The sequence below is a fragment of the Leptidea sinapis genome, chromosome 27, assembly GCF_905404315.1.
Source record: "Leptidea sinapis chromosome 27, ilLepSina1.1, whole genome shotgun sequence".
Classification (NCBI taxonomy): domain Eukaryota; kingdom Metazoa; phylum Arthropoda; class Insecta; order Lepidoptera; family Pieridae; genus Leptidea; species Leptidea sinapis.
In genome coordinates, this window is record NC_066291.1 from 7,753,690 (window position 1) to 7,780,139 (window position 26,450).

Below are 26,450 nucleotides of genomic sequence, written 5' to 3' on the forward strand. Positions count from 1 at the left end.
GGTCCTTGGACCTTTAGGCCAAGTCTTGAGTATTTTTATTCAGTTTATTATAATTTCCCAACTGTATTTTTGATGAATTTATATAGAGGCACGTAATAGGATTTATTTTTCAACATATCACTCAGGCGGCGGGAGGGATCTTGCACTGTCAATTGATTTGGCACTATTTCACTAATTTCACTGACAAGAATCAATCTGTCAAACGAAAAGCACTCACATTTAAATATGAAATGTTCAATATCACCAACAGAATTATTGCAGAAGGTGAAGTAGCTACTCTCCACTATGCCTAACCGAGCCAGGTGGGCCGGGACGGTGGAGTGACCAAAACGCAGTCTGTTTATAGTCATAATAAAGTCCCGACTGGCCATTTTCAATTTGTTATACCATGGTGCTACAGGTAGGTTTGCTTGAATATTTCCATACCATTTACCCTTCTGTTCTTAGTCTTGTTATCAAAATTCGACCCATAAACTATTGACCTGGTTGTCAATAGATTGATAGCAGTCGGTCAAACTTACGGTACTTTTACTATGGAGCTAACATCCAACATGTTGGTTCAATCACGTGCAGTTTTATCTACTGTCTCATTTCCTGTTATGACCCTGCCTCATTCAGTGGCAGTTTTTTTTTCAAAGAGCTAACAGGGTTTTTTCTTGTAATCGAGTATGTATATTGAAAAATATTTTAATATTCTTCTTTAATTTGAGTTTGAGCTGATGGTCTTGTTACTAATGCTCTAAAATCTAATTAAATAAAAATTAAAAATAATTCATTCGACTTCAATGTCACAGGTCGCCTAAAATAAAAGATACCAATGCTGTCAATGTCAAGTGTCAACGTCAAGTCATTTCGAGAGTGTTTCTTTGCTCGTAACTTTTTTCCTATTTGTAAATCGTAATTCATATGTAGTTGATAACTTGTTAAGTGAATACGTAGCTGTCTACACTTTACAAGTTGGGTACGTAGAATTATGTTATTAGAGTATACTAAAGCAAGTTAGGCAATATATTACATCGATTACAAATTATATATTATTTAATTAAATTGGTCCTTTTATTAGCGTTCCTTTAATTTGTTATAAATTGTTTAGCCAAAAAAAAATAGTGTTTGCTTGGATCATAATATTATTGATTGGAAATTCCAACAGGTGTGCTAAAATAAGCGTTTTGCTTTCCTAATAATCACTCACTCTTAATAATATTTCAGAGACAATGTTACTCAAACTTATTTTTAATTTAATTTTGTACAATATTAAGTTAATGTAGGTAAATATCCTTTAGTACATATTTCTATTTTGTTTTAATGTTCCATTTGCACTACACATGTCTTTATTGTCTTCTTCTTAGTCATACACGACAACCTGTATAGCCGAGTGGTTAGCGATCCTACCTACTAGGCTAGAGGTCCCGGGTGCGAATCCCGGTAGGTGCAAGCATTTATATGATGAATATGGATGTTTGTTTCCGAGTCACGGATGTTTAAATGTATTTATGTATGTTTATATGAATTTATGTATGTTTAAGTAAGTATTAAATATATCATTGTCATGTAACACAACACAGGCTATATATGCTTAACTTGGGGCAAGATAATTTGTGTAAAAAGTGTGTCAATATTATTATTATATACTGTGTCAAGTGTGAGGATTGTCTTTACTGAGGGGCTGAGGCTTAATTGAAAATTCTTCACTATTCATCACATACCGCTGCCCTGCTAGTACATTTGGTCCGTCCATCTCATGAGCGAACTGCCTCGTACTTATGTGCCCACAACTCTTCCCTCCACCACAAAGTGTTCAGTGGACACCTTTCTATATAATATGTATATAACATATATAATTCAAATATGAGAGTGAACGAGTCCAGTGAACTATCAAGAGATTGGTACAGAACTCAGTCCACAGTAACGCAAGAGTTAAAAAACATTACATGTCAAGGGTATTTATCTGCTTTTTCTCACTTTCCATATGGTCCAGGTATCTGTTGTGTAGAAGAAAACTGTGACTTTTGTATTAGGTTACTGTACAGTTTTATGAGCCAGGTTTTGATGGCTCTTATTACCTGGCCATTATTCAAAATTTTCTTAAGCCTATGGCAGCCTAGGCAGATTAGGATATTGTTTACATGTGCATGTTAAAATAATGTAGAGTTTTATTATTTATCTTGGTAATATAAAATATATGTGAAAAATTAATTATAAAAGTTTCTTAAAAAAAAAGATGTCTGGCACTTGGGGACTGCCGTGGTAAAGCTATTGCATAGAATTTTATATCAACCTATGCAATTATAATTATTCATTTATTTTATTTATGCAGTATTTTTTATCCTTTGTTTTTTTTCTTTGATATTAATTCAAGTTACACTTTTTGAGTGTGGTGACCACTAAGAAAACAATTTTTTTTCTTTTATTAAATAAATGAGAAGTAAATATTTTTCAAAATATTTTTATTATATTACAATACATGTAGGTTATTCAGGAATATTTATCATTGAAACTATAGGCTTATGGTAACTGAAATAAGAAACATAAGTTTCAGATTGATATCTTCTAAATATCTGGAAAATATCGCGTGAATGTTGGTCCCATATTTGGTTGTGGATATTTGTTGATCATTATTCATTTTAAAATTCAATATTTTCGAAAGAAAAGTTGTCAACCGCTCTGATTTTGATTTTTTATCAGCAAAGTTGATGTTGAAATCACCAGCCAAAATAAGTGGAAATTTATTACCATTTGTACCAAGTATTTTCGACCCTTCTTCAGTGTACTCCAGTTGCTCGGATTATTTTTTGGATACACTAAGTGATCCAAAAAAGTGAAAAGAAACTGATAAATTTATTTTTCATAATTTTATATTTTAACACAAGATGGCACTCGTTTCCCATTGAATGGACCACAACTGTCGACTGACACATTTTCATATTATTAATATTTGAAAAACAACAATGAAAATAAAAAAGTAATAATATTGAGGTTGTTTTTGATAAAATTAATTAAAAAAAAAACGCAAAGTGAGTAAAATTTAACTTGCAAGATTTGATTACAGACAGGCAACAGGATAGGTGAAACTAAATAAAAATGCTTGTCATAATAATAAAAATAAAAAAAATGTGATAAACAAAATAAAGAAATTAAAAAAAATCAAGACGTACCCCAGGCTCGAACCTGGGACCTTCTGCACAAAAAGCATACGTGATGTTCCGCTGTTCCACGGCAACTGGCGAAATATCTATATAGATCTAGTGGGGGGGTGTTAGGTTTATTTTCGTTACGGAATTTCTGGATTTGGTCCCCACGCTAAAGAACAATGGGAGATTTTGTATGTTACTATTAAAAGCATTTTTATTTTTAAACTATTTGCATTGGTAAATTAAATATTCTGTTTGGTATTTGAAAATTTCCTAATATTAGATAAATTGGTTAAAGATAATGGTTGTAATTAAAAATGAACATTGAAAAGTGGAATAATTTTAACAAATTAATGCACTGGCATTGGTCCTAAATAAATCTACAAAATTTGAATGAAATCTGGCTGTTTAAGGTGGGTCTAAATCACGCCCATATGAGTCAGTTACAAACAAATATACATACAGGTGAAGCCAATAAAAACCATGTAAAAACTTGATTTTTGCACTAAAAAATCATTGATAATAATTTTCAACCGATGTTATTTTACTTTCATCTCCCCGAGGTTGGACCGACGGGTTGGTATTGTTTTTAAAGTGTGTTGTTACTTAAAATATCTAAGTTTTTATAGTTACGGTTTCGAAAAACATTTATTTTAAAAACTATATACTTTAGAATACCTAGCCTAGAGTATTTAATACTTTAGTGTTATATATGTATATTATATATTACTAGCTGACCCGGCAAACGTTGTTTTGCTATAAAAATAATTGTTAGTGTTCGGCCGTTTTTTATTTTTCGGGTAATTTAATATAATATAGCCTATAGACACTCACAAAAAATGTGACTTTCTATTTGTAATAGAATTTTCAAAATCGGTTCAGTAGATCCAGAGATTATCCCCTAGGAAATTGTGTGAATTATGATAGAAAGTATTTTTATTTTTCGTCAATATTGCAATCTTTTTATATTATTCTGCTATTCGGGACGGCGACAAATCCAACAAATAAAAAAAATCTTGAAAATTGGTCCAGCCGTCCTCCAGTTTATAAGTGTTCGAACAATTACTACATTGTATAATGGAACATTATAATTTGAAATTAAATTGGAACAAATAATTTTTATAATGATCTCACTAATAGGTATTATAAACGCTATTGTATGTTAAAAGGCATAAAAGGCATTTATTTTCTCAAAATTGATTCCTTTAGAATTCTTTTTGATGTCATCTCTAATAACTACTTACTAGATACTACTACCGCTTCGGAAACAAATGGCGCTCTGAGAGAGAAGCGGCGCAAGAAACTCTCCCAGTATGTTTTTTTTGCGCTCTTTTCAATAAAAACATACAATATTGTACAGTCATTTCTATCGCTATAAAATAATTATAATCTAGTCCCAGGCTGTCCGATCATTTAGATATTCAGCAGTGTAGTAATAGGATTTACGACAGAGGCATTTTTTTATAAAACATTTAAATTTATTTATAGATAATGCCTGAACAGTGGCTGGGACTTTATTATAGAAGTGTATACATTTACCCTTAAAGCTATTATGTATCTTATGAAGCCTACTAGCATTAGTTACAAGCAATCCCTCATTTCTAGTGTTATAATAGATGTTAGGATAGATGGATACGAATGTATATGATGATTGATAGTAATGCAAAACTATGTTAAACGATTTATTTCGATCAGCATAAATACAGATCTTCAAAGCCTGAGCAAGCCACGTATAGCTGGCCGTGGGGAATATATGGCGTGCCCAGATGTATGCTTTGATACCTTTAAGGTTTGACCCTGCGATTTGTTGATAGTAGCTGAAGAGGGTCCATATTGGCTCACCTAAAGTTCTTTACCCGAAATTGTTCTTCCTAACTATTTGTAATCCGAATGATCATTCTTCCTAAAAATTTTCATCCTAAAGTTTTCATTCATACTATTTGTAGTCGGTAGCGATACTCATAATACTGATGTTTCCGAAAATTGTAATTAATAACATCATTAATGTAAATACCTATGTATATTTAACTTCCTACTGTTTTTTATCATAACGCTTTTATCCCTAAACATACTCGCCATAATATTTTCACTCATACTCAAACCAAAATAAAAGTCTGACCTCCCCCCTCCCTAATTTGTTAATGGCGGGAAACGCCTACAATTTGGTTCTGGCACTCGCCGGCCGCTGCCGCGGCACGCTACGCTCCGCTCGTGCGTTGTTTTAACTGTTCTAACATAACCTAACCTAACCAATTTTAATGAATTGTAGTTGATAGAGCTTTGGTCCACGATTATAGTGCTACCACTCTTATTAGACAGTTTTCAAGAAAAAAAAAATAAAAGTCTACCCTCCCCACTCCCTAATTTGTTAATGGGGGGAAACGCCTACAATTTGGTTCTGGCACTCGCCGGCCGCTACCGCGGCACGCTACGCTCGGCTCGTGCGTTGTTTTAACTGTTCTAACATAACCTAACCTAACCAATTTTAATAAATTGTAGTTGATAAAATACTTGTGATAATGTTATTCGAATACCGTCAAACCAAGTACCATTTCCTCGGAAACATTAGATTTGACTCTGCATGCATTTTTACTACATATAAAAGAGCCCACAGTCCGATTGGATGAATGTACAATCGTCATTGGTTTTTTATGATAATTACAAATTTTTTGCCTTGGAATCATTCCTTTGCTCTCAGCAAGGGCAATAGCTTGCTCGCGCATACCCAGTCGCTGATGGGTCCATTATGAATAAAAAGAAATCTAAACAAAAAAGATATGACTTTGAAGAATAGTATAAACGATGGTTATGTTGAGAAAATATAAGAAAACAAATAAAAGTATAATAGATGTTTATTGCTACTGACATTATGAAGTTGAATGCTTCGGAATTATTAACATTAGAGACAATTAAAAATGTTAGGAAGAACATTTTCGGATTTCCAATTATTGGAGTTGAAATTTTAGGTGAACTTTGGCGCACCCAACTGAATTAATGAGAACTAATGAGAACTGCAGGTGTTTAAAATTGTTAACTCCCCCGGGTGCAGTCGTCCAACATGCCTGCGCGTCCGTCCCATTCACCTGCCACCGGACCGCAACATAATATCGTGGACTCGGTTGTTTATCGTCATCGTCATAACTATTCAAATTTTTGTCCAAATGATGTAGTGTTAAAGACAAAGTTTATATAAGTATCAATTTTTTAATACCAAATGTGCGTTAGAAAAAAAATAATAATTTTTATTATATTTCTATAAATATTCACTATTTTGGCGATAATGACTTACACATAAAAGATAGATGCAATCTATCAAATCTTGATTTCTGAATTAATTTGCAAGGTATAAAATCTTGTATGCTTTGTAAATATTTTTATTTGCAAGAGCAACATGTCAAGTCAATTTCCTAATATGCAAATATTGGGGTTGGGCAGGTTATCAACTGTAAAGTGGATCCAAGATTTTATGACGATACTTCACTCGAACGGTTAGCTCAGTTAGTAAGAGCGCTCGAACGGAACGCGAGAAGTCGCGGGTTCAAGTCTCGCATCGTTCATAATTTTTTTTTTCCAAAAACCAATCAGCTCTGAACATCAAAATACCACGTCGATCGCTACCAAGCCGGTCAAAATCGGTGAATTGGTTCGTGAGTCATCGTTGACGCAATTAAACCGAAAAAAGTGTTTTTTCGGAATAAGTTCTAAATTACGAGTTCGATCAAGTGAAACTCAAAGATTATGAGGCTCAACCGCTTGAAATTAGGTGAATTCATTCAAAAGTTATTGCTGTTTTGAAAATTAAATAAAAAACTTTACCAGACTTTTGAGCTCCTAGAGCTCAAAATCCTCATTAGTACAATTTGAAGCGCTAAGGTATGGAATTAGTGGGAAATTGCAGAGATGGCAAATAGGGTCAACCGTGTTCCTATTTTTTATTTATTTAAAGTAACCTCTGCTGCACCAATGAATATATAATAGTACAAGTAGCTGCACCAAATTTATAAAGAACCGGTACAAAATATTTCTTAAAGGGTAGATACATCTTTTTTTTTTTTATATGAGAGGGGGCAAACGGGCAAGAGGCTCACGGGATAGGGAGAGGTGGAGCAACCGCCCATGGACATCCGCAACAATGGGAGTATGCTTTTTTCTTGAAGGTCCCTAAGTCGTATCTGTTCGGGAAGACTGCTGCCGGTAGTTGATTCCACAAAGTGGCTGTGCGAGGCAAGAAATTTCGAACAAAACGCGCGGTTGTGGAATGCCAGACGTCTACGTGATGCGGATGGTACTTTGCACCTAATGTCCGATGGTGGAATTCGGCCGCTGGAATCAACCCGAACAGCTCCTATGAGTACTCCCCGTGATAAATGCGGTAGAAGATGCAGAGAGAACCCACATCTCTACGCAATGCTAGAGAATCAAGCCGATCGGAGATGACTTGATCGTCGATGATTCGAGCCGCTCTTCGTTGTATGCGGTCAAATGGAAGAAGCTGGTACTGGGGAGCACCCGCCCAGAGGTGAGAACAGTACTCCAGGTGAGGCCGAATTTGCGCCTTATAAAGTTGCAGGCGGGGGCTTTTAGTGAAGTACTGTCTCGCCTTACTGAGTACACCAAGCTTTTTAGAGGCCAGTTCGGCCTTCTCTTCCAAGTGACCACGGAACTGAACGTCGCTCGATATATCGACGCCAAGTATGCCAATACAGGCTGTGGAAGTTAGAGGAGTGATCTCGAATCGAGGGGATACGACAAAGGGAGACTTTTTAGTGGTGAACGCACAAACTTGTGTCTTCTTGGGGTTGAATTGGACTAAATTATGTCGGCCCCATTCTGAGACTTTGCAAAGCATAGTCTCGATTTCGGACACAAGTTTGTTCCGGTGCTCGTCGACGCTATCCCGGGACATGTTGGCGCGGCCGGTGTAGGAAGCATACGCTGTGCTGTCGTCTGCATAGCAATGAATATTGCTGATTTGCAGCATATCATTGATATGCAGAAGAAACAGCGTAGGGTATAGCACGCAGCCTTGCGGGACACCAGCGTTTATGGGTTTTAAGTCGGAGCATGCACCGTTGATAACAACCTTGATGCTCCGATCAGCCAACAAGCTAGTGACCCATTTGCACAACTTCTCGGGAAGCCCATAGGATGGCAGTTTCGCTATAAGCGCTTTATGCCACACCCGATCGAAGGCCTTCGCTATTTCCAAACTCACCGCCAACGCCTCTCCCTTCGACTCAACCGCTTGCGCCCATTTATGGATGAGGTATGCAAGAAGATCACCAGCTGAGCGACCCTGACGGAAACCGTACTGGCAGTCGCTGATCAGCTGGTACCCCTCTAGGTATCCCAAGAGCTGGCGGTTGATGATCGACTCCATTACTTTGGAGAAAATGGAGGTAATGGCAATGGGGCGGTAGTTGGACGGATCTGAGCGTACACCTTTCTTAGGGATCGGGTGCACTAAAGCCGCCTTCCATAATTTCGGGACTACGCCTGATGAGTAGGAGAGCCGGAAAAGACGGGTAAGGACCGGCACCAGTTCCGGAGCACATGTCCGCAGCACTATCGGGAGAATGCCATCGGGCCCGCTCGATTTGTGAATGTCCAAGGTGAGAAGCGCCTTAAGCACGGCACTATGCCGGATTTTTACCTCCGGCATATATGAATCGCACCGCGGAATATGTGGTGGTGGTGCACCTTGGCCATCCAGAGTCGAGTTGGACGCGAAGCCCTCTCTGGGCTCCCTAGCCCAGGAGATCAGCTTTCTCTTTCGCGTCATGGGCCAGCGAGTCATCATCCCTGTGCAGTGGCGGAATGGCTGGCTGGCAGAAGTTTCCTTGGACAGCCTTGGCGAGCGACCAGAACGCACGAGTTCCCGAGGGAAGGCGTGCAAGTCTCTCGCCAATTCTGACAATGTGCTTCGACTTCGCGTCAGCAATAACTCTTTTGAAGGACCTGGAGGCATGATTGATGTGTTTTTTAAGTTCTTAAAATAAACATTTAGGTATCTGTTCTATCAACTATTCAGTTTCTAGACCAAACACAACATCTTGATTAATATTTAATATATTATATAAAATGCTAATGTTCGTACGTATGTCTATGGTTTTCTCTATCATCCGCAACTTCGATCAAATTCCCGTTGGGGTGGCAAATACCCCTCGGTCCCCTGTTGTGTGGGGGGAGATTGGTCGGGATGGGTGGAAGTGGGTGGTTGTGGGTGGCAAAAATGTGAAATTATATACATCTGTCCTGCTCTTACTAATATAAAATTCTGAAAATCTCGGGAATGATCTAGAGAGTTCCATGTGTGCAACTGATGTAATAAATCTAGAAAGTTCTAAGGCTTTCTGGAATGATCTAGAAAGTTACAAAATGTGTACAAGTGATGAAATTGATGCGAAGCGGTCTAGAAAATTCTAAAAATTTCTGAAATGATCTGGGAAGTTCCAAAATGCGTGCAGCATTATCAGTTATAATAATAATTTAAACATGCGATGTAATTTAAACCGAGTAACGCCGGATTTCGCTGCTACTTTAAATATAAAATTTATTGAAGGTCTTGTGTGGACGAGGTTTGTATGTAAATACAAATAATATAATAGCGAACTACTGTAATCCTGCATTCGTCTCAACTCTCATCACACATACTTCGGCAAGTTCGCAACATGTGGATCCGGTGTTACAAGTTACCAGTAATGTCTATAATCTTATTTTGAACAACACATTAAAATCTATGCACATATGAATGCCTTATCACAGGTTATATATCTACGTTTGTATCCTATATCCCTACTCTGTGCTAGAACTTTCTACATGGTAGAATGAAGCTTAAGCTCCTTGGAATATTTTAATTCATATACCTAAAATGATCCATTTAAATTTTAAACCAGTCGTGAGTCACCCTGCCTTCTAAGCTAGAATGTCGTTCTGGTTCGAATCCTGGTAGGTGCAATTATTATTTATAATAATATTTGTTTCGAAGTCATGAATGTTTATATATTTTTATGTATACTTAAATATCTATCGTAATAAATATATCGTGTTCTTGTACTCATAGTATAGGACATTGAGGACACTTGAGGTAAAATAATTTGTATAAATGTGTGTCAATTACTATAATATACACGGTGAAACTTTACAGGTATTACTATACTTTGAACCAGACATCCTTTAGGTCATCTCTATTGACTATGTGAAGTCGGAAATGGATTTGCATTATATATTAATACAATTTTTGAACAAGTTTTCGCAAAAACAATGCATCCTGCAACCCTTATCATCTGTTTTTCTGAACTCTCTTTGACCCAAAACAGATGAATAACGTAGATGTGACATAATATCATAAATAGTAAAATGCCTACTATTTTTTTTTATTAGGCTCATCTTAATGAAACCATTCCAAACTGGTGTTTATAAATGATACAATAGATGATGTATTACAAAACTAATTTAGTAAAAAATGTAAGTGTTCAGTATTATGTAGTTATTATAATATAAGGTAGTATCATTATCGAGTTGTGAACGGGCGCACGTGTCCGAACACGAGACCACGTGACGTCCGAAGTTGGTACTTGTGCTCGACGATCGACGGCTTATATAAGTGATTCACTGCTGCGAATGAATTTGATAGATATATTGATACCTTCTAGAAATATCGTCTTTTAGAAGAGAATACGAATTCATTTTATTGAATACATAGAGCGGCTTTTGGCAAATTTATTATACCTACTAAATATGACCAATAGCAATTCAAAATGTTTATTTTGTAAGTAGGCCACTCTCAAGTATAGCACTCTACATGTCATAAATTAAAATAACTTATGAATATATTTAAAACTAATTTTAATACACGATATGCATATTTTACATTTATATATTCTATCATTATTATGTTGATTTTTTTTGTAGTTTATTGGCCAATACAGAACAAATACATACAGTTACCAGTGGGAGGCCCCTTGGCACAGGATGCCGGCTAGATTATGGGGACCACAACGGCGCCTATTTCTGCCGTGAAGCAGTAATGTGTAAGCATTACTGTGTTTCGGTCTGAAGGGCGCCGTAGCTAGTGAAATTACTGGGCAAATGAGACTTAACATATTGTCTCAAGGTGACGAGCGCAGTTGTAGTGCCGCTCAGAATTTTTGGGGGCTTCAAGAATCCTGAGCGGCACTGCATTGTAATAGGCAGGGCGTATCAATTACCATCAGCTGAACGTCCTGCTCGTCTTGTCCCTTATTTTCATAAAAAAAAAATATTTTCATAAAAAAAAAATACATTTATATGAAATAAGTACCACCAAAACCTCACGGGTTTATCCGGTTACCTAGAGCCATTCAATTCTTTTTATCCAAATTCTATTCTTTTTTCAGGAAGTATCTTTTAAAGCGAGTTTTGATTTTCGTGGTATTTATGTACATTTCTTGCAGCTCTTTGGGCAGTTCGTTAATGTAATCTGGTAATACGTAATTGACCGTTCTCTTCCCATATTTATTATAAATTTTTGGTAAAATGTATTTGTGATTTATATCAAGTTGTCGTAAACCAAAGGGTCTATTTTTTTCGATTAACAGGGTGGGATTATTAATTTCGGTTAAAATAGAAAATTTAGCTTTATCATACACATTCATGGCACAACAATTTCCAAAGAGCTGATCATAATTTTCCTTATTTTTATTTATTACAGGTTTTGGTACAATTGTTTTGAGTAATTTTAACTGCAGGTTATAAATATCTTTCAGATTTGTTTTGTAGGACCTACCATAACTACTAATACCATAAGCGATGACAGAGTCAGCTAGGGTCATATACAGGAGTCGTAATGTCTCATATGGTAATTGGTATTTGAGTATGCTTAGTTTGCTCAAGATTGATCTTAGTTTTGAGCAAACATGCGCTATATGTGGACCCCAAGTAAATCTGTCATCATTATTCAAACTTATATTAAGCTAAGTGAAGTTTAGCAACTTTGATCCCAGGGGCCTTTAGGCATAAAGACTAATATTTTGTAATACGGTTTTTTACATTTAATTTTCTTAACGACATTTTTAACTTTACATATTGATAGCTCCTTTATATTACCGGGAAAGTTGTTTTAAAAGTGGATACAATGGCCCATAAACGAATTACTAATTTTGTATAGACGAGTTGGTTGTAATTACGGGGCAGGGGCGAGCATTGGTTTTCAAGGTAGGCACTGAGGATCTAACTAGTCTTAGTTGAGCTTTGGAATATGCAAAAATGACTAACCGTAGGACTCTAGTATCTAGCGTAAGAAAAAAATTTATGAGAGGGTGTTCAATAGAAGTTTGGTTATAAATAACGGAACCAAATGAAACTTCATTAACTTTAACACTAGTGCTATATTTATTTAGGTTTATAACGAGGTAGATACTGCCTAATTGCCTATATGATATGCACGCCCCTGTTACGGGGCTACCTCGAAACCAACAACTATAATAAACATTTATTTATTAAAAAAAAATTATTGAATTAGGCGTTACTTTGCGGAAATCCATAATTATACAAATTATTTAAGTTTTCTTTAGTGTTACTTCCGCCAGTATTTGTCTCCAAAACAATTCCATACGTGTTTCGCCTCTACACGAGGCATCCTCAGGACGTGTTGTCTCGCCAAAATCTGGCACGAGACTATGACGTGAGTCTCGTGCCAGATATACATATATATTTATTTATTATCGAATACGGTAGTGCCACTTACACTTATTAGACGAAGCACAAAAAGGAAAAATTACGAACAAAAAAGGAATATTAATTGAATTTATTATATAATTTCAATGCTCTCCGCATATCTTAGTATTTCAGAAACTAGGGAAGTCCACCCATCATTGAATAGATCCCCTTGAGCATTCTTGTCCAAGAACGCGTTGAAAGATGACAATGAACGCGGTAGAGGTGCCATGGCTCGGGCAACGGTGCGAATACACAATCATATTACTAAAAACAAAATTATTATTAGAACGAAATTTAATCGAAAACGAAGCTATTAGATTTGTTCCTGTTTCACCCCGTAAAGTTTTGCCCCACACAAAAAATTCATTTTTCGACCCAGATTTATTCCTGTTTCGTCTCGAAAATAAGAATAATTAATAATTTATTATTTTATTCTTGTTTTTCCCCACTTTTTGTTCTTTATTCGCCTCGGATAGTAATTTGTGTGTTTTACAACATGTTTTGTACGGACAGCTTACAAAATATTTTAAAAACTGTACTAAAAGAACATTTTAAAAAGTGGGACGAAACAGGAATAAAAATCAACGTGGGACGAAAACCCGGGGCGAAACAGGAAAAAATCAGCTACTGATTGAACGGCAGGAACCGCGCTATAAATAACTGTGGACTGTAAAAATTATCATCACAGAGCTTTCAGATCCTTAGATCACTAATGCGTCTAGATATACTATGACAGCTGTGAAAACTTCGATAGAAATTCAGTTTAGAACTAATCTCTATTTTGAGCAATGCACGCACACTAACACAAAGTGTCATACAAATCGCGAGTGTAAGACGTAGCTTGTCACGAACACTAAACTTATATTCCTGGCCTTTTTTCATCGGTTGTGTAACAGTAAGAGTCGATATAGACGTACAAATTATCTGAGTTCGGATAATAGACACACGCATAGAAGATTATTAAAATAGTTACGGTCTTCCATTTTGGGAGTGTTTTCCGCTCTATAAATAACTCCGAGACTACTGTATCGATTATAATGAAAATTTGTGCAACTGGACCTGGAGGCATGATTGTAGTGTCTTTTAATTTCTCTGGTTTTTTCATTCATGGATACCACCGCATTACCCAAGCCTGCAGGAGCGCTCAAACCATAGTTTTGACCTGTCACCGATAGGCAACGAGGAGGATAAGAGTTCCATACCTTAAAGCACCAAGTCGGCAACAGCCAACAGCGTCGAATAAAAATCACTGTATACATGTTGGTCAAGAAAATGACACTTATGAATGTTGAAAGTTTTCTTTTCATTTCACATATACTTCGGAAAGGGTTGAGCCTTAATGAGAAGAAGTAGCAATAATGTCATTGACACTCTTTTAAATCAACATTTGCTTCTTCATCGTTTTACAATTCATTTCAATATTATATTAAGTAAATTAAATCAAAAATATTATGTAAAGTAATGCAACAATAATACTCAAACGTCAAATAGTGAATGCCTTACGGCCGTTCCCAATATTCAGTCTATCTCTTACTTGAGATAAAAATCGTAACTATCGTTGACTTTTCCGTCCCAATAAACTTATCGACGGTAACTCACCTTATCCGTACACGCTGTCTGTCAATAGGACGACGCATAGCTTACCAGCGATAGAAGTTTGTATGGAAATTGCAATTCACGCGTCCCAGTATGAGGCGACAAGAATGACTTATAGGGTATATTGGGACAGCTTCAGATTATTGACATCTAATTACTGACAGTAGAAGGTAGTAATTTATCTCTATCTGTAGATAGTATATTGCGAACGGCCGTTATACGAGTAAACAAAAAAAATGTAAATGTAAATTACTAAGTAAAAACAAGAGTTATCGAGTATCAATTATTATTATTATCGTAAATAAATTACGATATCATGCGTCCGATAGGATACATGTGTCCCGGTCAAATAGAGTAGGAACAAGTCTCCAAATGGACGTGTACGGCATTCAAATAAGATCGAAGTACCCTGATATTAGATGGAATCTCCAGGACTACAAAGTGTGGTACTGTCCTAGAGAAGTCTATTTTATTCCGCGTTGCCATTTGTTTCTGGGAGAGTGGGCTTCTTTTTTTCATATAAATGTGGTTACAATGTAATATCGTACAATAAAATTTATCATTTAATAACCGTCGCTCCATTCTAGCTCTGTCGTATCATTAAGAAAGTCATCTTATATGTTTTTAACAATTCTTTCGAATTTCGTAATACATTTGTTTTTAACATATTCTGGGATCTTCTTGTAAAAGCTTACAACAAAAAAACTTAATAACTCGACTTGGCCGTGTAGTAAACAAACAATGGCATTAAAATATAATAATGTTTTCAAAGGTATGGGAAATAGATCTCTATGAAACAATCTTCGCCTTCTGGAAAGTGCATTTGTAGAGTTTATTTATGTCAGTCATAAAATGACACTTATGAACACGTAAGAAACGTTTTCGTTCGACCGTTTTTCTTTGACTTAATTTGCAAATCCGATTACCAAGAAAAAATTGCGTGCGTACAAAGTACTCATGTCAGAAGTGAATTCTGCATTGTGCATGAACCTCTAAACAGCATAATATGAAGTTATAAGGTTCACGACTCCTTGTCGATAAGTTGCGACCTGTATTGTTCCTGCATTGATTTGACGTAATCATTATGCACGCAATGATTAAAGAGTGCAGACGTGATTTAAAGTTATTCTCATTCTTACGACGCTGTACGCGGCTGATAGAAGCAGAGCTGTATAAGTGTGACCAAAATCGTTCAGCGAAACGCGAATGGAGCTGAATAAGTGCGCGTAGTCCCTAAGGGGGCTAATATTTATTTTTGTCAATTAGGCTTGAAACTAATAATAACTTGGTAGCATGAAGCTTGATATAGAGATTACCGCCTGCAACCTCACCAACTCTACGTCTTTATAATACTGTACTGTACCACAGAGTATAGATGATATTATTATATTTGCAAACATCATCGTCGCAATTAATTTGCGTTTCACAATGTTCAGCTTCGGATCACGTAGATGGCCACGTGACGTTTACAAAATTTTCAGGCTCCCAAGGGCTTTTTTCATTGTTCGACTTTACTTTTGTTAATTGTCTTGCATTTTCATTTTGATTGCGAACTTAGTTTGTTGCTGTGGTGTTTACATAAATACTAACATCAAATCTACTCTTATAGGTAGAGTTTGTATATTGTGTGTATTTTTTCATTATTTATGGAAAAGGAGGACATACGAGCGTACGGGTCACCTGGTGTTAAGTGATCACCGCCGCCCACAATCTCTTGCAACACCAGAGGAATCACAAGAGCGCTGCCGGCCCTTAAGAAAGGTGTACGCGCTTTTTTTGAAGGTACCCATGTCGTATCGTCCCGGAAACAACGCACAAGGAAGCTCATTCAACAGCGTTGTAGTACGCGGAAGAAAGCTTCTTGAAAACCGCACTGTGGAGGACCGCCACACATCCAGATGGTGGGGATGATATCCTAACTTGTGGCGTGTCGTGCGAAGGTGGAATTCGTGGAAGGTGTATTTTGTGGTCGTAACATAAGTTCATAAATTAAAATTCAAATTATTAGTTAGATAAATTCGAAGTTTAATAAAATAATGGTGAATTATTAAAGTACTACTTGCGAAAATCGTTGTTGACCTGTTGATAGATTGTATATATATATATATATATATATATATATATATATATATGTGTGTAGATATGTATGTACTCTAAAACGCGCTTTAAGTATTTTTTTCTATATTGTTAGGATACTAAATATTTATTTTATTGTTCATAAGCTAGCAATCTTGTTGTAAATCGCATTAGAAGTTTCACTTCATAAAGCCTTCATTTTGCGGATTAATATATAGCTTACGGTGCTTCTCTAATTTCAATTGATAACAGAATTTTCATAATCGGTTCAGTAGATCCAGAGATTACCGCCTGCAACCTCGCCATTGGCGAATCGCCAACTTTACGTCTTTATAATATTAAACTATAAATGATATTTGCATCATCGTAGCAATTAATTTGAGTTTCGTTAAATTCAGCTTCGGATCGCGTAGATGGCCACGTGACGTTTACCAAATTTTCAGGCTCCCAAGGGCTTCTTTCATTGTTCAACTTTACTTTTGTTAATTGTCTTGCATTTTCGTTTTGATTGCGAACTTAGTTTGTTGCTGTGGTGTCAATTGTTTGTGTTCGTATATTGTGTATTTTTTGTGGTCGTTACATAATTAAAATTAATATTCAGACTATTAGTCAAATTAATTCTAAGTATAATGCACCCGCTTCTGTACCTAATAAAATATATATTTTTCGTGAATTATAAACTGATGCCATTGGTATTTAATTTTGAGAATACACATTTCTCAAAAGGATATCTAATTGGTTGATACTTTTATCAACAATTATATTCACCGAAATCATATAAGGAAACAAAATTTTATCATGAGAAATGACTCCCATGGCAGACATTCCCGCTGTGACTCTTTTGCGTATCATTAAAGACTTGAAGTTTGGAGCTTATAGTCAATATAACCGGACATGCCCTAATGCCCGGTTCCTATAATAAACGCAGCGTCATAGTATAAAAACTAGGAATGACAATCACCTACTAAGTACCACTCGTTTTCAGCGTTTCACAACATATTTTTCTGTCCTACTTATTACCTACGAGTGTCCGTAGTTTTTTTGGTACTGAGAGATCTCTCTGAACCTCTCACGTTTTGTTCGAATAAATTTAGTAATAGCAAGTAATAGCAGGCCTAAGGCAAAATAGGAACCGGGATTCGATTTCGTAGCAGCAGAAATATAAAAATATTAAAAAATTTAATAAATTAATAAAACAATTACCAAAAAAATGCATATTGACAACTAAATTGTGGTCCTGTCTAACCTATACGAGTCACACGCCCCAGGGTTCAGTGGTGGGTCCCGTCTTGTATACAATCGATACTGCTGACCAACCCATCTCAGAAGAAGTGGTGACTGCAATGCTATGCAGACGATACTGTAGCGCTCTCCTGTGATAAAAATCAAAATATAGTATCCACAAAATTGCAAGAACGCCTGGATTAAAATTGAGTGTCGCTGAAGAAGTCAAGAATTAGAGCAATTCCAGCAAAGTCAGTCCATATAACATTCACACTTAAAAGAGGAGACTGCCCATCTGTGACACATGACAGAATTGTATTGCCACCACACACGATAGTCAAATATATACATTTACATTTGGATAGGACACTCACTTGGCGACATCATATCCAAGCCAAAATGTAATAAGCAAAGAAAAAGCTTAGAGGCATGTACTAGCTCCTAGGTAGAAAATCAACGCTTGGTCTGGAAAATAAACTCCTATTAACCATTCCAAAATATTCAAAATTGCACAACGTTAATGATCAAAGTTTTCACTTTAGCCGGCACTCTCGGAGTGCAACCCGTATTTTATTTATTAAATTTTTCATTTTTAACTATAGGTTAACTAATGATAAATTTTCACTATTTTGTTCGCCTTTTTAAAGCGAATGCTATGTGGACGATGGATCTTTTTCTGTCGTATTGTCACAACATTAATTATTTTGATAATAAAAGTATATATATTATTTGTCTATAAAATAAAGCTATTTTAAATAGAATCAAAATAGCGTTTTTCTTTGATAACTAACATTATTTTATGCATTATGGATTGCATATATATGAAAATACATTTAATATACTGGTCTGTGGACCATTAAATTAATTAAGTATATTAAAATTAATTATTTAATTAAAATCCCTAAATTATAAAAGTGAAATTTTAAAAGGAAATAAATATTAAAATTTTATTAGAAAAAGAAAACCAGTCTGTTTAGACAACGTACTTTGATCACGAGGAGCGGCAACGTAGCACACAAGCGGCAAATCGGCTGTTACTTCTCTTCTCAACTTTTATGTACCTTCTACTCTATGTACCTATTTATATTGAAGTCTAGGCAGTTTATAAAAATATTCTATTCAGATGGTTTGGTATTCAATTACTTTTGGCTTTGAAACAGGCTTTTATTTAGAGGCTCTAAGGTTGACTATAATTTATAGCAGAACAATGTTTCAGATCTAGGCTTGATGAGAGCCGATATATGGATGATATTAAAAATGTATTGCTGAGAGGTCTCCATTATATGATGAATATGGTGCGATGATGTTTGTTTCCGAGAAGTGTCAATAATATTGTAAACTGAGATCATTTAAATACAGCTAGAAAGACTATGACAGCTGTGAAAACGTCGAAATAAATTGAGAGAACTAACCTTTATTTTGAGCAATGCACGCACACTTACACAAAGTGTCATACCATAGCCTACTTTAATTATTGTTAACGCCGTTAATCCATGCTGAGTGCCGAGCTGGCAAAGTGGTCGTGTGCATAGTATTCTTTTGCTTTCGTGAATTTCGTGTGGTTTTAGTTTTCTTTGGTTGAAAGTACAATTTGACTGCAAATACGAATTAAGTGAGCTATGTGAGATTTTATGATCATACAATTCGCGACTGTAAGGCCTTGTTCCCACTATGCCGGACCGGTAGATATGACAGAAACCGGACACCGGACAGAATGTTCACATTACACCGGATCTTGGACAAGCGTAATTAAAGTTTCTGCTTGAATGTCAATGCTACACGTCTACTTTTAGCGAGCCGAATGACTTGCTTCGCAGTGACAAAACGCTCGGTAAAAATGCCGGTCTCGGTATTTTTTCCGGATCCGGCATAATGTGAACAGCTTCATATATATTCTTTAGCCATTAGGTCTTCCGGCAGTTTTACCGAGCCGGTAAATCCGCCCGTCCGGCATAATGGGAACCCGGCCTAAGACGTAGCTTGTTGCGCACACTAAACTTATATTCCTGTTTTCATCGGTTGTCTAACAGCAAGAGACTCTATCTAGACTTATAAATTATCTAAGATTTTAAAGTGTATTGAACGACCGCTCCATAATCTTTGTCCGATGCAATCTCTGCAATTCTGTTTTCTTTAACGCCTTATTCAATTGTGGGTATTATTCAATATAAATCTCAAAAAATATTAAATAGCAGGAATTGATCAAAGTTTTAAACATAATAAACGCATTCAAAATTTTATTACACAATAAAATAAATCTCGCGAAGTTTTAACAGTTTATAATTTTTTTGTTGCAGTTTCCGAGTCGAAAATATGGATGGATGGATTCTTCGAGGTCCGCTAATTCACAGCACTTTCAGTAGCCTAGGATTTTCTGATTCAAAGGGATATTGCATAAATGAAAACTGTAATGGTATGGCTATTTGTGGTTTGAGAGTTAAATTTAGTATATAAGACTTTGTGATAAAAAATGCCGACAGCAGTTTATTAATGTTATACTTTAAATAAAGTAACTATGGAATTAAAAAATCTACTACATTTTGGGATTTGTTGTCAAGTTTAACCTGAAAATTGTAATGTAATAGAAAATGTAATCTGGCAATGTAAAGGCCATCGCTCACTAGAACCACCCGGCACTAGACTAAAACGCCTTGCCATGCGTTTTCAATGCGCATTCAAAACAAAACAAATATCTATGTTAGGCGAGCAGCGGGTTGCTGTTGTTACCGAGTGATCTACTCGCCGACTACTGCCTTCAGTGTCCATACGAATATGTATTTATGTTAACTATGAAAACATCCATTAATACAAATCCTTGCCGCTTTAACGTAAGGTTCAATTATTGATCCTTGACAAATAGGTTTTTTGTGCCCCATTTCTATTGCTGTTTAAAGGAGTTTGTTTCTAGCACATAATAATATCTGCTTGAAGGCGTGGTTTAACAAGAATAGCAACAACGCGGGTGAGGTGCTGTATTGAATGAGCTATTATGACCTTAACTGAATAAATTGACATGAATTAGTAACCTTAACTTTTTGAAGTTGCTCAAAGATATTAATTGTAAATGAAATTCTTTATCGTTAACTAAAAATCTCATATAACTCTGCCTATTTCAGATGCTTTGGAATGCATACTACATAATATACTGACAGAAGATAGGAATTTACGCACGTACAGAAGGGCTATAAGTTTCGGGCAAAATATCCAAAAAGATTTGATCCCCCTTTTGATAAATACAAAAGAAGACAAGACCGTAGAGCTCTTGATAAAGATTCTTGTCAATTTGACCATTCCTGTCGAGTGTTTACTCTCGATTAAGACGGCTTCGAACGCTGACGTTGGGAGACACACCATATTTGAGATTAACAGCCTATTGGCATCTACAAAGTCTGCATTCAAAGACGACAGAACAACAAAAGTTGTCATTGAATTTCTGAAAAAGAATGCTGAGCTAGATGTTGAGCTGAATGTTGAGCAGAAGTCAAAGCTATCACTCGAACAATGCACCAACATCACTAACACACTTTTGCTGCTAAGAAACATACTTCACATTCCCGAGGAAATCAGTGAGATATTTGCAAATTACAATGGGGTGCCGCACACCATACAAAACCAAATTATATGGAATCTGTTTAGCCAACGCATAGACAAAGCTATTATCAAACTCGTGACGATTCCAGAGTCTGTAAGTTATCTATGATAATTATTCTTTTGTGGTATTTACTATGACGATGTGTTTTTATGAAAAAAATGTGACGAGATCAGCAAGGAGTTCGTTCATCTGGTGGTACGCGATACGGCCTGCCCAGTTCTTGATTGATCAATAAGGCTCTGAGTGGCATCGCAATTTCTTTCTTTCTTTCTTTCTTCAAAATACTGTTCAGCTTTTTTTTATGATAGTAAGGGAAGGGCCGAGCAAGACGTTCATCTGATTTAAACCCAAAAATTCTGAACGGCACTACAATTGCGCTCGTCACCTTGGGACAGACCATGTATAGTCTCATTTGCCCAGTAATTTCACTAGCTACGGCGCCCTTCTGACCGAAACACAGTAATGCTTACACCTTACTGCTTCACGGCAGAAAAAGGCGCCGTTGTGGTATCCATAATCTAGCTGGCATCCTGTGCAAGGAGGCTCTGGTAAAGTTATACGGGATTGTTGTCCCATGTTGTTATACTCTATACAGAAATAAAGTTGTTCTATCGATAAACAGTATTATGTTTTTCTAATTTTGTAACCTGCTTTCCAAATTGAGTTTATTTTATGTTTAATTCCCCTGCTTGGTTCGTCTTGAATTTCATCGATTCAGAAATACCACTTCGATCACGGCAGCCATCAGCCTGTCAATCATAAATCTCGTAGTTTGGAACAAGAGATATTATTGGGAGAAGAGATGTCATTTTTTAATGTACCGAACATTTCCAGTCGTGTTTGTTCGATTCACATATAAATGGGAATATTTTCTCTTGAACACTAAGACAAAGAAAATAGTATTTCACTTCGAAAATTCCAGGAATCATCAATTCTGCTACATAAATTTGTTGGGAGTACCTGTAAATACATTGTTATTTTTTTGTGAAATTTTATTGTTAACGTTTTACGTGTCTCTGATTTTTCTACGTTGTTTAAAGTTTTTGTGTTTTTGTCTGTATGTCCTTATAAAATTCAAGTACTTCCTTAACGACCTTGAAATTGGAATTGACCATGAAAATTAGTGTGTAGTAAGATCATTTTATTTTCTAATGAATACAATCTGCCCTAGAATTTATCCGGGTGAAATCCGTGATAGCTCATCTTCGGGAAAATTAAATTTACCGTAGGAAAGGGCACTTTCCTATCCAAGACATGCGTAAAGTTTCACGACTGGCAGTGTTATAGTTCAGAAGTGAAAGCGTAACGTACAAATAAATTCATGTAATATTGAATATTTTGACTTATGTTTTGCATTATTTGTTCATTACTATTAGCTCATTCTACAACTAGCCTCTAGCTCAACAACAGAAAATATAGGTTTTTGGACACTTCAATACGACCATATTTTTAAATCTATCACCAGTCCTGTCGATAAAATTCGAGTAAATATATAGCGAATCTATTTTCAGCACAGTTTAGTATAATAATAATGATATGTAACGGCGAATTGAAAGTCAAGAAGATAAAGTTATTTCACCTAAGAGGTTGCAAGCACATTGTTTTTATACCTCGAATTCTAATTCAAAATAATTTCACAATTATTTTTTTCATCTTCATACATTATGACATGCAGTAAACCACAAAAAACTTCCCATTGCAGACATATATATATAAATGATTGTGAATTGCTCTCCGTGTACTAATACATTGCAAAAATAAATTCAATGTGCACATTTCTGTAAGTTCGACTTCTATTTTTCATTGTACGCACGCAGGTCATTATTGAATCCAATCTACAAGGTGCCCTATATGCAATCACCAAAATCGTGGTGTGAGTTATCATACTTACGGAGAAACAAAGACATGTTGCGTGTTATCTTATAATAACACTTCTAGATAGATATAGGTCCACGCTGACGTTGCAGCAGGCACAGCTACTAATATTATATAACTTATAAAGTAGAAAAAGGTATTTAGAACACTATTAGAAAATTTAAGTTCTGTGTATTTTCATCACCGCCCTAATCGTTTACTGAAACATGCAAATATGATGCACAGGATTCAGACAAGAAATTACACTGTCTCTATTACGGTAAGTATTATTTTAAATTGATTGTTACCTTAATAAAGGCTTCAATTGTTGCTGGTAAGATTTGTATATATTTTTTTGTGTTTATAGGTGTTCATGGTCAAGATGGGTCAGGAGTCGAGATTCCTGTTTTTATTTTAATTTATTTCTAGATCAATTGGTGCGTAGCAATGGTTCAACTTATAGCTCTGTTGTATAAAGATCAACATGTCACAGTCTTGCAAAAACTTCTGAACTCGTGGCTCGAATCATCACACTTTGATAGCTCTGAGGATAATGAGAGTAATACTTCACAACACAGCAGAGGTAAAAAACGTATAATAACTTATTCATACGTTACTGTATTTACATAATATCCTCTATTAATTAATATACTATGTGTTTTTGTAGGAAGTAGCGATTTGCCAATGCTGTCTTCAGGTCCGACATCTGATTGCTCAGACAACGAAGGCAGTGCCAAAATGAAAGGTCAATCCGATTCGCCCACTAATAGTTGGGATTCTGTTATAAGAAGTACAAATAATGATACTGAGAAACTCTATAAATCAAATAATACGATGAAACCAAAGCCATTTAACAAAAGTGTATCTGCCATGGACATTTCGTTATCGTTTGACGAAAATCAATCTGACGTAAGTATTTATTCGATCGGCTTTGAAAAGGAGCAATTACAATTCGATTGTATGTTTTTACCTCATTTCTACGCCGTTTTCAAAAGTACATTTCAGATGTTGTATGTTTTTGTTAGTATATATTTGCTTAGTGTAGGTTGTTAGTACAATAGTTATTCTTTACGATTTGTAAGATATGGATCCCAGATTGGGAAAAAGCCTTCTCCAACTTCAACTACAACTTACTATAAAGAGCTTTCTGCATTCATTGTTCTCCTGCTCATTTTCTATATATCATATTTAGTTTTCCTGATGTTGGCCCCTTCCAACGTGTAATTGCTATCCTCCATTTTATTCCACCTCCTGTGAGTATACCATACAATGAGTCCAGCAGCCTATTTTCATTTCAGTGCCAGTGCATGTGTAAGTGCATCGGTGACCTTTGTTTTCTAAATAATCTTATCGCTTCTTACTTTTTTTATCTTTATTATTTTTAATATTGTACTTCCTAGTATTGCTCTTTGTTTGATCGCAATTTTCTGTTTTACTTTTTCTAAAACGGTCCATTTTTGACAGCTGTAGGTACAGACAGTAAACAGTAGACAGTAGACAGTAAACATGGTAGGATACTAGTATCCACACTACACATACAACTTTTTTCATGTATGGGATTGTAGATCCCTTTAAAATTTAATTTAATGACCAGAATCTATTCCACGCTATATTGATATTCTAATGAAACATAAATTTGTAATTTGATAATACTTGTGGGTATGAAATATTTTTAATAGTATCCTTCGCGCAGACATAGAGATTGACTGCTTTACCGATACCACAACATCTTCACCTTTGAAAGGCAGGACCAGGACAACAAAGGTAATAACAATAATCATTTTCTATTTTATTTTAGAATATAACATACGGGACAATTGAAGAACTCAATATAGAGTCACAGCGTAACCCGAAAAGGAAAATGCTTACTTCAGAGAATTGGCATTGTGCTTACGGAAGTGAAGATAAGAATAAAGAACTTGTGTCAACGTCCAGCAATGATGATGAACCGTATAAAAAACCTGTGCATCAAAAGCCTTACAATCCTAAACAGAGGCCAAACACAAAACTTCGAATAGGCTTGACGGAAAGCCTACAAACAAGAAGGAGAAAAAAAGTAATGAAAAGAGCCACATCAAATATGTGAGTTCCCTCTATATAGATATATTTGCCTATGAGGGCTTAAATCTTTATCTTTCGAGAAATACTGAAAACAGTTTGCGTTAAGTTAGAATAGTTAACCCCGCGCCAAAATTCTAGTTCACTCCGACGTTGCTGCGAACAACGAAAACACAGTCTCGGAGCAGCAAATGCTAAATGTGTCTGCTCAAACAATCAAACAGAAGTTTGGCGTTTTTAATTTAAAACGCCAGGCCTAAAGTGCCTTAGATATAACCGCACCAACGTTATTGTTCATCCTTAGGTGTATAATAATATATCTCTTAACTCTTAAAAGACAAGTCATATCAATAATTAATGATGAGATCAGAAAAGAGATTTGTATGATAATGAGAAAAAATTGAATATGCCTAATAATTATGGTTTTAAGATCATTCAGTCTGGGACTATGTTGTGATAATTATTGTGTTCTGTTTTACAAGCTGGGTATTTATTATATTTCCCTTTGGCAGTTTGTTGCTTTGTCAACCATTCGTCCTTTAAATTAAAATACTTTTTTCTGCGATTTTCAGAATCAACGTGCGAGGCCTATCGCATAGTACGCCGACTAATGATGACATAGCCTGCGTAATGAAAGAATTCACAGTTGATTTCCTTCTGAAGGGCTACAATGCCTTAGTCAAAACCCTTCACACACAGATCTTGACCAATTTCCAACTGGAGATAGATATATCCCACTTTTTTTGGCTCGTGACTTATTTCTTGAAGTTTGCGACACAGATTGAGCTGGATTTGAGCATTATATGCTCTGTGATATCCTTCGATATGGTGCTGTATTTGACGGCGGAAGGCGTGCACTTGTGTGAACAGTTCGAGCTGGCAATCAAGCTGAAAAAAAATGATTTGAAGCCAATTAAACGCCGCTTGCATTTGGTAATTACTTCCCTTTGTTACGTAAGATTTTGAGGTTAAATGATAATATCATGTTTTTGATGACCCAAATAGCAGAATGGTTACTAAGTAATCCTGCCTACTGAGTTCGTGTTCCCGGTTTCGAAACTCGGTAGATGCTAACATTTATATGGTGAATATGGATTTTTATTTCAGAGTCATTGATGATTATTTCAATTTATGAATGTATATTGTACTTACATATTTATCATTATTTCTCACCCACAGTACATTCTAACCTTAGTGTGGGAAAAGATAATTTGTATATA

At 35.7% G+C, this 26,450-nt stretch overlaps 2 protein-coding genes and 1 long non-coding RNA gene across 3 annotated transcripts in view; all 3 read left to right on the plus strand.

Annotated features, from left to right (window-relative positions):
- Positions 1-26,450, plus strand: part of LOC126972898 (uncharacterized) — a 193,056-nt gene that overhangs the window by 70,102 nt on the left and 96,504 nt on the right. The gene's annotated exons all lie outside the window — the stretch shown is intronic.
- Positions 883-21,902, plus strand: LOC126972865 (protein timeless-like). The gene is made up of 3 exons (XM_050819970.1): positions 883-961; positions 20,024-20,139; positions 20,843-21,902. Exons 2-3 carry the CDS (start codon positions 20,040-20,042, stop codon positions 21,424-21,426), a joined length of 684 nt encoding a protein of 227 aa, XP_050675927.1. The 5' UTR covers positions 883-961; positions 20,024-20,039; the 3' UTR covers positions 21,427-21,902.
- LOC126972757 (protein timeless-like) overlaps positions 23,589-26,450 on the plus strand; it is a 30,082-nt gene continuing 27,220 nt past the window's right edge. The window contains exons 1-4 of the mRNA XM_050819779.1: positions 23,589-23,755; positions 23,840-24,081; positions 24,971-25,254; positions 25,803-26,163. Coding sequence (XP_050675736.1) covers positions 23,620-23,755; positions 23,840-24,081; positions 24,971-25,254; positions 25,803-26,163 — 1,023 coding nt within the window. The 5' untranslated portion in view covers positions 23,589-23,619. The remainder of the gene's footprint in view (positions 23,756-23,839; positions 24,082-24,970; positions 25,255-25,802; positions 26,164-26,450) is intronic.

Excerpts from the sequence above, each read along its gene's own strand:
- LOC126972865 (XM_050819970.1), top strand. The coding sequence starts at position 20,040 with ATGGATGGATGGATTCTTCGAGGTCCGCTAATTCACAGCACTTTCAGT. Across the intron at positions 20,140-20,842 it reads CATAAATGAAAACTGTAATG|ATGCTTTGGAATGCATACTA; the intron begins GTATGGCTATTT and ends TGCCTATTTCAG.